This window comes from Balaenoptera physalus (genome assembly GCF_965194825.1).
Source record: "Balaenoptera physalus genome assembly, chromosome: 13".
NCBI classification, from domain to species: domain Eukaryota; kingdom Metazoa; phylum Chordata; class Mammalia; order Artiodactyla; family Balaenopteridae; genus Balaenoptera; species Balaenoptera physalus.
In genome coordinates, this window is record NC_138892.1 from 96,414,926 (window position 1) to 96,429,441 (window position 14,516).

At 38.8% G+C, this 14,516-nt stretch overlaps 1 protein-coding gene across 3 annotated transcripts in view; it reads left to right on the forward strand.

Moving 5' to 3' along the window:
• Positions 1-82: 82 nt before the first annotated feature.
• The window catches only part of ERP27 (endoplasmic reticulum protein 27), a 32,499-nt gene continuing 18,065 nt past the window's right edge, over positions 83-14,516 (forward strand). For all 3 annotated transcript variants that reach the window (XM_082421949.1, XM_082421948.1, XM_082421950.1), the window contains exons 1-3: positions 83-1,097; positions 1,470-1,567; positions 3,284-3,421. In XM_082421949.1, the coding sequence (XP_082278075.1) occupies positions 1,004-1,097; positions 1,470-1,567; positions 3,284-3,421 (330 nt within the window). In that variant the 5' untranslated portion in view covers positions 83-1,003. The remainder of the gene's footprint in view (positions 1,098-1,469; positions 1,568-3,283; positions 3,422-14,516) is intronic.

Consider the following 14,516-nt stretch of genomic DNA (forward strand, 5'->3'; position numbering starts at 1 on the left):
AAATATGGTAACTGGATGGTTCCCATTCATGAGTTTCCTCAGAGGAACTGGGGCAGAGCACAGTACACGTGGTGTTACATCATTGGGAGCAGTGTTGTTCCCCTGTTCCAGTGCGATGGGCAATGAGCTTTCAGGATAGGAATGGTAGGAAATCTCAATTTATTTTATTTTATAGTATGATCATATAGAAGTTTCTACTAAGTTTGAGACTTGTATATCCCTCTGCCTGTGAGAATCTCTCGAATTTCCACAGGCACCTGGGCCACATCAGGCACTGTTTCTCTCCTGCTTAAGATCTTTCAGTGGCTTCCCATCACCTATGAAATAAGACAAGCTCCTACACTTAGAATATAAAGCCCCTTGTGATCTGGTCCCAGCGTGCCTTTCTGCCTGGATTTATCATTCCCTTTTCTGGTAATACTAAATTACTAATAATTATCTCTCACACCACGTTTACATCTCTGTGCTTTGGCTCTTTACATGAAACTCCCTTTCCACCTTCGTTGCTTCGTAAAATTTTATTTACCCAGGACTCTGTTTAGGCATCCCCAGCAGGAAGAAAGCCTTCACTGGACCCCACAAGTGTTTAAAATGTCCTTAGTTCATCCTCTCCTGGCACCCTATGAGTTTCCCAATTTTATAATCACTTTCCATTTTATATTTAAATGATCTGTTCATTTGCCCATTTTTCACATAAACAATCTAGGCTGGGAGAGGTGATCAGGTCACAGGTATCATTGTATCTCTAGTGCATAGGTCAATACCCGGCATAGAATATTTTATTTAAATGAACTGACCTGACTTTCTTCTAGCTGGTTTTGTTCTGAGGCCCTGTCACTGAACTCCATCTCTTATCTCAGAAGTTGAAGGTCCCCCATCCCAGAGCCAGCTGCAAAGTTCCCAGAGCTTGAATAACACCACAGTCAACTGAAGAGTGGGCTGCCCTGAATCGGCAGCTTCAGACACCACGGCCAGGGCTTGGAGCAGGATCAGGAGCAGGAAAATGGGAGCCATGCCGTTCAGATGCCTGTATCTGTTATGTCTCTTCACATGCAAACTATCCCCGGAAGTTGCTGCGGAAGTTCAGGAATCCTCAGGTAAAAGAAAAGAACACCATGGGGTGAAAGTGTTGTTGGAAGAAGGGAAGGGAACATGCTAGGGCTCTGGGTATTTGTCGTCCAAACCTAGGAAACTTCCCAGGAGATGCTGGACAAAGATCTGCCTCATCTAGTCTGGCATTCTCCTTCAGAAATAGGCTATCTTGTGGGGACACCCCCCTCCCCATGTTAGTAAAAAATAAATAAAGCCTTGGAATGATAACTGCGCTCCTAAATCTCATTGGCCTTAGTATGAAGAGAAAAAGTAGAGATGCCCCTATGATTTAGAGCTGCTTCTTCTCTACTCAGTACGCCCAAACTTTCTGTCTCTCTCGCACTCTCCCCCCACCACCCTCCTCTGTCTCTGTCTAGACGGTCCCGGCGCCCGGGAACCCGTGAGGCTCACAGATGTCCAAGCCGCCATGGACTTCGTCGCTGCTGCTGAGGTGGCTGTCATAGGCTTCTTCCAGGTTTGTCCAGATACCCCCAGCTGTCGTCCCTCCAAAGAACCAGAAATATTCTACCTTAAGGGAGCCGCGTTAGTCACCTGCTGGCCAGATGACACTGCCTTAGCAGCCAAAGGGTACAGAGTCTGCTTTTAGCTTGTCCATCAAGATCTCTCGATTTCTAGACATTCCCAGTCTCTGAATTATGTCTTCCTCACACTTGCTTCAAGAGTTCTGAGACAGCCAACTGTGTCTCCCCATCTGTGGATGCTTTGAAGCTTCGGACAGTATCTGAATTTCTGAGGCAGGGGCCAGAGTAACCCAACTTCTATCATCCAGGCAACGCATTTGTCAATAGTTGCCTCCAGTCTAGAGCCTCTTACCAAATAAGTAGTCCCCCATGCTTCTCTCTCTTTGTTTGCTCTGAAATGTTGAATAAGGATGGCATTTTATATATTGAAGGTGTTAGCCTCCATCTTCCAGATTGGCTTCCTGGCTAAGAAAAGCAGCCATAAAGGAGAAGGCATCATTCCATCATTTTTCTCTTCCTCTGGAGGTAACATCTGGAGATTCTCACAGCTGATCAAGCCCCTGCTCTCTCCTGGCAGACCTTCTTGTCTTCTTTCCATTCATTAATTCCAACTCATCATCACCCTGTCTATTCTGTGTACACAGCTGGAAATAGCCTTGATGAGATGTAAGTCGGGTAGGAAGACCAGGGAGCAAATTTTTCAGTGATGAGAGATCTGAACTGTAGACAAAAACAGCCACCCTCAGACAGGCAGGAGTGCCAAGTGGAGTTGGGTGCAATAACTTAAATGACCACCGGGTGTCGCTGTTTGATTCACGAGCAATTCCATTCTAAGGAGCAGAATAAAAAAAGAGGAAGCCTTGATGAACAATCGTTCATAACCTTGAATGAACTCCACACACCCTTTTGGATGAGCAAGGTGCCAACTCCCTCTGCTTGACCCCAGATGCAAGGCTCACCATGATCTTTTCTCTTAGCACATCTACTTCTCTAGCTAGAGAGATGTCAGGGACAAATACATTCACTCTATAGTTTATTGCCTGGAGCTGCTGAGGACAAAGGTCCCATGACAGCAGGGAAATAATGCCAGCTTGCTATAGAAGGACTGGAATCATCACTCAGAATAGGCTTCCCTGCTCTGTCCTGCAGGCCTGGGTTCTAGAATTGGACCAACGCATGAACAGTATCTTCATGGCTTACACACAGTGGAAAGAGGATTGTTCCTCTACATCCTACACAAGCCTTTGTTAATAAACCTTCTAAGCTTCCACTTTAATTTCTCTTATTTTCATTATTTTCTTTTTTGGCCCTTTTGACAGCACCTATTTCTGATTTTTGCATTTCTTTTTTCTTCCACAAATTATTCCCCAAACTTTTGCCCCCTCTGGTATATCAATGATAGTGCAGCCCAATGCTGCAGGTCTCTATGATTTTGAGACCCCTCTCAGCTACTAATAAACTGCAAGTTCTATGGTAAAGCCAGACAGGAGTCCCAGGCTTAGCCACAATGTTATAGTTACCTATTAACCCACCCAGCCTGGAAAATTCAAGAATGTGGCTGCAAATCCAGCCTGCATTTTTAGAGGTCAATGTTGTCTCACTGGACACTATGATTTCTGATACGAGTGAACACATTTCTACTCCCTAGCCTGTTTCTCTGTCTCTCTCCTCCAAAAACAACTCGTGGGGTTTTTTCTTCTCGTTTTTAGGATTTAGAAGTACCAGCAGTGTCCCTATTCCACAGTGTGGTGAAAAATTTCCAAGATGTGTCATTTGGAATCAGCACTGCCTCCGAGGTTCTGGCCCACTACAGTGTTACTGGGAACACCATTTCCCTCTTCCGTCTGGTAAGTCAGGTGGGCAGCTCCAGCCTTCTACCAGTTTTTCCTTGGGTTGTGGATGTACAGACTTCTGAGACCAGGAAGGAGTCTAGGTCTTGAACACTAATGGTGCTGCCTGAGTCATGATGACAAGGACGATGGCTCAACTCAAGCTTCCTAAACAGATGGTGTCACGAAATGGGAAGAAGCCTGGACTGAGGGTCAGGACATAAGATTTGGAGCACTGCTTTGTCACCGACCAGCCATGTGACTTGGTCAGGTCACTGAACATTTTTTGGCTTCAATTCTTTCATCTATAAAATAAAAGGGTTTGACCATATCATCAGTAAGGTCATTGTGAGCTCTAAAATTTTATATTTTCATACCTTTGAGAGTTCACTTACATTCATCAAACATGTGGTAACAACTACTCTGTGTGCTATGCAAGATAATGATAATAAAAACACATTGAGTATATTCTCCCCTCTCATAGATCTTACAGATATAGTAGAGATTGTAAATATAATATGCACGTATCTATAATACAAAGAGCATCACCATGGATAAAATATTACAAGGGTTCAAATGATAAAGGCAGGGTAGGAATTCTGACCAAAATAAATTATGAAGGAGACAACTGAACTGGGATTAAAAACAGATAAAATTTGGACAAAATAGAGGAGAATTCATGGCCAGCATGGGGGAAAAAAAAATAAACTTGGGAAACAGTGATCAGGCCAACTTGACTGGATCTCAGGGAACATGTTTTGGGCGAATGAATAAAAGACAGAGAAGCTTGATTGGAACCATATTGTGAGGAAATTTGAATAGCAGCAAATGGGTTTGCACTGAAGTTGCTTGGCACTAGGCAGCCCCTCAAGCCTTTAGGTCAGGGGAATAATATGAACAGAAATGTGTTTGCAAAATTATTTTGGCAGCAATGAGTCAGATGGATTGTTAGGCAAAAAGACAAGAGTAGAGAGAACTTTTATTAGGCTGACAAAATAGATCATGTACTAAGGACCTGTAGCAAAGAGGTAGCAGTAGAAAGTGAAGAAAAGGCAGGTCCTGCAAGGATTAGATATCAAAATTATGGAAAGGAGGCGAGGTTTAAAGCCAGGGTACCTAGGAATAGTGAGGGCATAACAGAAATAGGGATTTCTGATGCTTTATTTTGTTGTTGAGTTTACATTGTTGGTGGAACACCAAGGTGAAGATCACCAGAGTCCACTGGAAATGAGAAACTGAGCAAAAGTTAAAGTTTCAAGATATCTGGACTGAAGGTCCTTCCCGCTCTCACCTCCATCCTATCTATCTCATATTCCTCATCCAACTGTCTTTTAAATGTATTTTCTACTCAGTGTCTCCAACTTTCTTTAAGCCCATAAACTACCTAGTTTATATACCACTCCATTAAAACTGCTTTCATACAGTTCAGGGTGGCTTCCATATTTCCACATCCAATGAATACTGTTTAAGTCTTATTTTACTGAACATTTCTGCCATATTTGACATTGTTGGCCTCTCTTTTCTCTTTAATATTCTCTCTTTCCTTGACCTAGGAGCCTCCTTCTCCTGGTCTACCTCTTCTTTTCGTCTCCCTGGGATATTCTCTTGCTCCACCCATACTACTGCCTGACCCAATGCTCTTCCCAATCTAGGTTATATAATCCATGCTCCATGGAGGCAAAGGCTGCCTTGTTCATTACTTCAACCACCGAGCATTTAAAAGTGCCTGTCATGTAGCAGGTACTCATAAATGTTTGGTGAAAAGATGAATATGTGAATGAATAATTATTTTTTTTTTTACTTTTTGAGAAAGTATTTACTTGGAGTAGTTTTAGGTTCAGAGCAAAATTAAGAGAAAGATATAGAGATTCTTCTTATCTCCTGCCCTATACATACATGACCTCCCCCATTATCAACATCAGCCTCCAGGGTGGTACCTTTGTCACAATTGATGAAACTACACTGAAACATCATAATCACCCAAACTCCATAGTCTACTTCATGGTTCACTCTTGGTGTTCTGTGGTCTATGGTTTTGGACAAATATATAATGACATGAATCTATCATTACTGTATCCCAGTATTTTCACTGCCTTAAATTGCTCTGTACTCTGCCTGTGAACGAATCAATTACGGAATGAATGTGTAATCCTTCAGTGATATAATTCTTTCTCATGTTTGACAATCATGTGTTTGTTGAGGATTTGGAATGTTTTACCTCTAGCCTGGACCTCTCCTGTGATTCAAATGCTTGCTGGATATAACCGTTTGAATATCCTCATAAGCACCGCAGTCTTAACTTTGTCAAAACTGAATTTGTCATCTGCACCTGCTGAATCATGTTCTTCCCCCTAAAACACTGTCTTACTGAATGGCTGTGTTCATTCAGTATCTAATCTTTGCCAATCATACCTCCTACCCTATTGGGCCTATGCTCTCCTCCACTCTTTCTATTTCACTCCTTGCTTAGATTCTTAGCATCTTTGGCATAAATATTTTCAATACCTTCTTAATAGATCTCCCCTTACTACTTCTTAAAGTTTCTAGGCTGGTATCACAATGATGGATATAAAATGGAAATTTGACGATGACACGTCTTTCTTAAAAACTCTTCAATATTCCCCATGTCTTAAGAGAGCAAAATCAAGATATTTAAACATGTAGTTTTTATGACGTGGCACTACCTACTTCTCCATTTCCTTTTCTAGCACATTCCCACCCTGGGCTCTACACTCTCAATACCCAACTATACACAGTGTAGTTCCACCACGTCACACAGGCTATTTCTCTGCTCAGAATGCCAGCTCCCGGCAGGGACCCTGTCACAGCCTCACCCTCATATTCCAGTGAATCCATTCAAGCAGCTTATCCTTCAGAAAGCCTCCCTGGAATCTCCAAATTGGCCTAACTATTCCTCTAAATGTCCATGTCTCTGTTTTCAATTACCACTTTTTATAAGGCATGTCATGTATTTCTGTGTCTCTCTCACCTTTTACCCCACTAGACCATGAGCTATTCAAGGGCAGGAACCATGACTTATTCATCTTTGTATACCAAGGTCTACAGTATGTCTCTGGTACCTAGAAGACACTCAGAAAGTGTTTCAGGAACTTACTCACTCCCAAAAAATATGTCTGAAGTTGCCTGAGTCCCTTCGGCAATTCTTCCCCCACCTGGACAGCAGTTGCAGCTTTGCACTCTAAAATAGGATGAAATCAAACTCTTCTGTGAAGAGCTTTGGTGAGAAAGATACAGACTATATATAAAATAGATAACCAACGAGGGCTTACTGTATAACACAGGGAACTATATACAATATCCTGTAATAAACCATAATGGAAAAGAATATGAAAATATACATATATAAAACTGAATCAATTTGCTATACACCAGAAACTAACACAACATTGTAAATCAACTATACTTCAGTAAAAAAATTTTTTTAAAAAAGATATGGAAGGTTACACTAATGCCATTGTACTGTTGAGCTATTTGTAGCAACCTATCAGTACAAAAATTCTAATTAGCTACAGATCCACAAGTACTTCTTTCCCAGTTTTTTGTTTATAGATCATATGAAAGCCTGATTTAAAGTCCTAGTACCACCAAGATACACATGTGGGGAAGAAAAACAAGTGCTGTTGCTTCCAATGTCTCTGCAGGCTTTACAACCTCTAATGGACGCACTACCTTTGTTTACAATTTATTCTTTACAAAGCCCTGTTGATGACTTCCCAGAGCTGCTCGCTCTCCTTTAGAATCTGTCTGTTGTTTCCCACTAGTGACAGACGTACTCCGAATGAACTCTTGGAACCTCTGGGGACAAGATTATTTATGTCCCATACCAAAAACAAGCACCCCGGTTTCTGCCCTACTCCACTGGCAGGTCTGGGACAGGATCAGCTTCTGCAGTGACAGCTTTTAGATAAACATTTTTTTTCTCAGTTTACACTTTCAAAAATTCAGTCCAAATTTTACTAGGATTATTGTTCAGGAGTTTGGAATAACTTTTTTTTTTAAAGAACATCAACCAAGACTATTCTTTTTTCTTTTTTTTTTTTTTTTTTAGGGTTTTTAAAATTGTGGTGTATTTCAAATTTTTGCATTGAAAAAACTTTTTTTTTAACATCTTTATTGGAGTATAATTGCTTTACAATGGTGTGTTAGTTTCTGCTTTTAACACGTTCAAAAAACATCACACAATGCGATCGTGCCCTTCAGAAGATGATCCTAGTGTTTAGAAACAATGGTCAATTCCTGAGTCCTGCAGGGGTGGCCTGGGAGCTAATGGATGTCCTTACTTGATGGACATGGTCTTTACTGATTCCTGCCAGTTGGTCACTGTGGACTCTGTGTAGGCCCATGAGGAGACCCTTTTACGTCTGCAGTTAAGACTCTTCTTTTTGACATTGGGAAACATGAGCCAGTTGCAATCTTCTGGTACCTACTTTCATCTAAGGTCTAGAATTTCATCTGTTTGCTTTTCTGCCTAATTTACAATAGGCGCTCTGCCAGGTGTTCCCCGAGGTTCAACCATTGAATTCTCACAAGGCTCTGATGAAATTATTATTATTATCCTTGCATTATCAATAAGGAAACTAAAGTTGCATGAGATTGATTCCAGTATCTAGACTCACACAACTAAAGAGTCACAGACACCTGATTCATCCCCAGCATGGCCGACTCCAAAGCTACCATTTCTACCATATTATAGTGACTTTCTACAGTACTTAACCCTGAAGAAAACCAATGTTTTTACTCCTAGATTCTATTTACTCTAATGCCCCTCATTCTAAAGACTTAAAAAAAAAAGAAAAGAAAAGAAACACACTTTCTCCTAAACCATTTCTCTGTCTCCATGGCACTATTTAATCAAACCCCAGGATTATTTCTCAAGAGCTAATCTAGGCATGGCATATTTTGGCAAAGAAATTGCAGAATTTGTCCCTACAGTAAATTTCCATTGTAAGAACGTGTTTAGAAATAAGCTGAAATAATAAGTGGGAATATGAGTTGACAGCTATGTTGGAGAGATGAGAGACTGGCAAATGCTGTATTTATGGAACGCATCACCTGCAAAAACAGTGCAGGTCAACTATATACATGTGATTGGGAAAAACGTAAAATGGAGCAATAGTAAGTTGTGTATGACAACCTGTCTGTGTGAGGACAGAGCTTGTCTTTTGTGAGAGTGATAGTAATCCTCACCACTCTCAATAGGACTCTTAATGTTGCCCCAACAGAGATGTAATCCCATGTTGAAAAAACCATGAGCCTGTCCTAAACTGGAATTTCAGATATTATTTGAATGTTTACCTCATTTTGAGTATTCTCAATCACTTCTATTTTAAGAAATATAGGGACTTCCCTGGTGGTCCAATGGTTAAGACTCTGTGTTTCCAGTGCAGGGGTTGCGGGTTCGATCCCTGGTTGGGGAACTAAGATCCCACGTGCCAAAAAAGAGATATAATTAGCCTAACTTTGACCCAATGGGATAGTGATGGAAACACAGTAGACGCATCCTTTCATGCCTTTCACAATTATTCCTTGGAAACCTATTATAAGAAATGCACCTTTCCAAGCAGAGAATCAGAAGAAACCAGTGCATAAAAATAAACTGATAAGAAAGGCAAGAAGTAAGATAAATCAAATTTTTAAATATTTTTTCTAAAGTATATATTTACCAAGTATATGGTAAGCTAAGCAGCTTATAAAAACAAACCCAGAGAAGCAGCCGCATAGCACAAGAAGATCAGCTCAGTGCTCTGTGATCACCTAGAGGGGTGGGATAGGGAGGGTGGGAGGGAGGGAGACGCAAGAGGGAGGAGATATGGAGATATATGTATATGTATAGCTGATTCACTTTGTTGTAGAGCAGAAACTAACACACCATTGTAAAGCAATTATACTCCAACAAAGATGTTAAAAAAAAAACACAGAAAAAACAAACCCAGAGACATGAGGGCATTTGTTAAACAAATGATTTCTCCGTGATAGCCCAGATATTTAATATTGTAACTGGTGTAAACTAAGACAACTTTAATATGTCTTATGAACTGCTGGGTTGTTAATTAGAGAAATCGAGCAGAATTCAAAGGAATATTGCTGGAATACTAATAAACAGAAAAGGAGTGATGAAATCCATTGGTAGGACACAGTGTCTGAAACATAATCCACATCTGATTCTCTTGGAGAACCTCAAAATTATATTGTAAGGTGACAACCCTTCTGGTTTACTGTTTCTGGTTTACTGTTTACTGTTTTTATTCTGGTGCCTCTTTTCTTGGGGAGAAAAATAATATGATTTTTCAAGGAAAATTCTTTCCAAAAACTGGCAAAATATATAAAAAATTTTCCCCCACTCTTGGTTCCAGGGTTGGGTTTTCTTTCCAGTGCATTAGGCAAATAAATTCCCTTTACAGAGGAAGAATTCCTTTCAAATGTTGTTTCCAGGAACCCTACACATGAACGTTCCAGAGTTTTTGGTTTAAGAAATAGAGAAGTAACCGGGTATGTTTCGTTCAAAGAAGCCCAACCAACTGGAAAGCCTTCAGGAGGGTGGTTTTTATTAAAGCTCTTTGCTTCTCAGAGAATGTTATCACCGCTTAACCGCGGTGCTTCCAGTATACAGCATTCCTTAAGTCCAGAAACACCTGGAGGAGCTGGCGTTTCCTGTTTGTCTTGTTCTGGGAAATGTGAGGGTTTGCCTGGAAAAGGGAGCAGAAAGGGAGGAACTCCTGGCTCAGACCACAGCTCTGTCCCCTGAGCTTAGACACCAGGCCTGCAAGTTTCCAGAAAAATAATCAGGAAGTATTTAAACGTATTAAAGATTAAAAGGACACTGTTTTGTGATTACAATGATGATTTTGATGGTTGCACAATTAGCAAAGCCTTAGGAAGGAGACATGACAGGTGGCAAAGCAGGCCTTAAGCAGCTTTTAAGATCCTTTGTGTTCACTTTCTTCTCTACCGACTAGAGGAGAGGGATGGGAGAAGGGTGGGCAAGAACTCCACCTAGGAAGACATTTTTCTCCTGCTTTTATATTTCTGCCCCAAGCTTTCTACTCAAACTGTGTGAATTTAAAAACAATTAAATATGCAAAAGGAGTTCACCTTTTAAAATATCCTGTGGTTTCGATGAATTTTTTTCAAAATTCTTTTTTTGAAAGACAAACATTTGCTGTACCTCGGCATTTATGTATTTCATAAGTTCGGGTTGTGAAAAACAATCATGAAATAAAGTGATTAAATTGACATCTGAGTGAGGTCAGCACTTCTGGGCCTCAGTACCTAACATACAGCAGGCACTCAACAAATAATTGAACACAAATGGATTATAAGAGAAATACCCAGATATGACTAAATAGACTCAGAATTAATGCAGTTAACCATAAAGAGTGCATTGGGTTTCTTGGAGGTTCATATTGCTTTTAACTAACCCAGTGAGAGACCACCTTGAAGAAAAGAAGAGAAAAATATAAGATGGTTCTGATCCAGGGCAAGATCTGATGGGGTAGGACCGATATAAGATAGCAGATAAAGGCAAAGGGTTAAGGAGGTGTTCAAGTGTTGGTGGCCCAAGGATCTCAAAAATGACCCAAATTATTTCAGGAAGCAGAATTGTTCAGGATCTGACCCTGACAGTTTTACCTGTAGGCATAGTTGCTATGGGTGATGGAAGTTTTATCTTCTGTCTTTATGGGCATGAGGAGATGGGGGAGGGGAATGGGAAACTTCTGGGAGCAATGTTTGGCAATATGACATCTTATCTTTTCAACATACCTGAGTATCATGGAAAGGCAGCTCTAAAATGCAAATCTGGGATAACAGACCAGGTAACTAGACAATCCCTTCCACTAAAGATAATTTTTTTGAAAAAGCTGAGCAAAAAAAATATTTTAAAGAAAGACCTTGGAGAACTAGCAAGAGAAGGGGGTATGTCTAGGCTAAGATCTAAAATAAAATGGAAACCCAAAAAGATGAACCCTGTATTTGGACTGCTTTTCATCTGGGGGGCTTAGCCAGTTCTAGAAGGAGCAGCAGAGACGCTGAGAGGTTTATTAGCATTTTTGCAATATTGAAGGAGCCAGAAAATTAAATGTTGGAGTTCAGGGACCACAAGAGGAAGTAGGAGGTAAAACTAGTAAGACATTCTTTGTTCTACTTTGGACCCTAAAGAGAAATACCCTAAAATCAAAGATAAACCATAAGTAGATCAGCCCTCCCAAGAGCTGCAGCACAGATTCGAGTCACCTCAGCCCCTGATCATATATGAATATATAAATACACACACACACATACACATATATATATACACACACACTACATACACCTGCACACATATATAATTATATATATGTATCATCTATATAATTTACCCATAGCCATGCCATAGTATAATAACAGAAAGTCAAAGAAAAAGAGAAAAATCTTAAATCAGACAAAAAAGATTACCTTCAAAGTAAGCTCAAAGGGTAATACTAAGATTCTCAGATGACTTCTCTATAGAAAGAGTGGAATTTTTATTTTTTTTTTGCCTGTAAGTCTTGAGTGTGGGCCACGAACTGATTTGGAAGGAAGTAAAGTGTATTAGAATGTTCTAATGTCTGCATTATCCAAGAAGAAGGTAGAATTGCCAGCTAATATTAGATTCTGGTAAGTAAAGTATGCATGTTGTAACGCATGCTGGTGATCATTAGGAGAATAATTATAGCGTGTGTAACTTCTGAGTCAAAAAAGAGAAAGAAGGCATAATAAAAAGTGCTCAATGGATTCAAAGTAGGCCAAAAATGAAGGAAAATGAGATTTGGAACAGGCAGAACCAATGGAAAAATGCATATTTAATTAAATATATTAGTAATTACATTATATAAAAATAATCCAATTAAAAGGCAAAGATTATCAGACTGGATTTAAAAATAAAACTATGTGCTTTCTACAAGAGATACAATGTTTTTAAAAATAGGGACATATGTAAAGTATAAAGATAGGTTGAAAGTAAAAGGATGGAGATATGCCATGTAAACACTTCTAAAAGAATGCTGGTATAAGTATATTAGTATGAACAAAGTAGTCTTTTATGCAACGAGCATCCCTAGGGATAAAGAAGGACACTTCATAAAGACAACACTTTTAATTTGCCCAGAAGATTTACCAATTCTAAATCTGCATACATGACTTGAGAATATATAAGAAGAAACTGCCAGAATTGTAAGAAAAAAATGGTTAAATCCACAATCATACCGGGAGATTCTGACACTCCTCTCTTGAGAGAATAAGCTAGTCAAAAAAAAAAAAAAAAATATATATATATATATATAATTTGAATTATAAATTAACTAAGTGTCCTGATGAGCATATGCAGAATACTGTATTCAAAAACTATAGTATATGCATAATTTTAAGGACACATATCACATATACAGAAGTTGACAAATAATAAAAATAAAATGTAGAAATTAAGCTGGAAATCAAAAACAAGCATATAACCCAAAAATCTTACATTTTGAAATTTAAAAATACACGTCTAAATTACCAATAGGTTAGAGAAGAAATAAGAACAGAAATTAGAAAACGTTTTGAATTGAATGATAATGAAACATACATATAAAATTTATGAATTTAGAAGGCATCCATAGCCTTATAAAGGGAAATATGGAGATTTTAATGTGTATTTTAGAGAAGAGTAATGCTAAAAATCAGAATCTAAGCATCAGTTTAAGAAGGAAGAAAAAATGAGTCCCAGGTAGATTTTAGATCCATTGTGAACAACAAAGTAATAATGTTTCTAGGAGATAAAATAAGAGAATATCTTCAAAACTTTGGTGTAGTCAAAGCACTTTAAACAAAACAAAACAAACACACACATGAGTTATAGGAAAAGGTTGATAACTTGACTACATTGAAATTACCTTCTGTTCATATGCAGTCACCATTAAAAGGGAAGTCCCCAGTGAGAAAAGATATATAATATAAAACCACAAAGGGTTCATATCCAGAATATATAAAACATCTTCAAATCAGCAAAGAAAGGATCAACTCAATAGAAAAATAGGCAAGTGACTTGAACAGACACTTCAAAGAAGAGGATATACAACTGGTTAATCAGAGAAATACAAGTGAAACCACAGTGAGATACTACCAGATATTCATCAAAATTAATAAAATTAGAAAGGTGGATAATACCAAGTGTTGGCAAGGATGCGGAACAATGGGACATTTCCAACAGTACAGATGCAAATGTACATTATTGTCCATTTTAGAAAATAGCTTGGCATTGTCTCCCAAACACACATCAAAATACATGTCAAAAATATACATATCCTACAATCAAATCCTAATCCTAGATACATGCCCAACAGATATAGAGACATGAGTACCAAGAGAAATGAACAAGAGTGTTCATTGTGCCTTATTTTAATAACCAGAAGCTGAAAACAGTCTAAATTTTCATCAGTAGTAAAATGAATAAATGCTTTGCATATTTATACAATCGGATATTATAGAGCAAGGAAAATGAACAAACTATAGCTAAATGCAATAACATGGATGGCTCTTATAAACAAAATTTTAAGCAAAAGAATTGAGACACATACAAAAAATAATTTGTTTCCACTTACATAATGTTTTTAAAAAGATGAAACTAAACTATAACATTAAGAGATGCATTTTTAAGCAGTAAAGCTATAAAGGAAAGGATGAAGATGGTCATCATAAGTCAGGATAATGGTCACTTTGGCAGAAAACTAATGGATTATTGATTAGAAGGGATCACATAGGGCTTCAGGCATTCTGGTAATGTTCTATTTCTTTCCCTGAGTGGTGGTTCCACAGTTGTTTGCTCTGTGATCATTTACTGAGGTTTATATTTTCTGTTTTGTGCTTTTCTCTATATGTGTGTTTTATTTCACATTAGAAGGGTACATAAATAAAACATAAATCTGATCCTGTAAGTGTCTCCCCTTGCCCTCAGGTTAGAGTTTAATCTACTTACCTTGACTTCAAGGCTCTTTAGGAATTTGCCCTGCCTACCCCACTGTCTATGTCTCTCTTCTACCCTCACTTAACATCTACTGCTAGAGTCAAGCTAAACAAACTGCAGCTTCTAGAATGG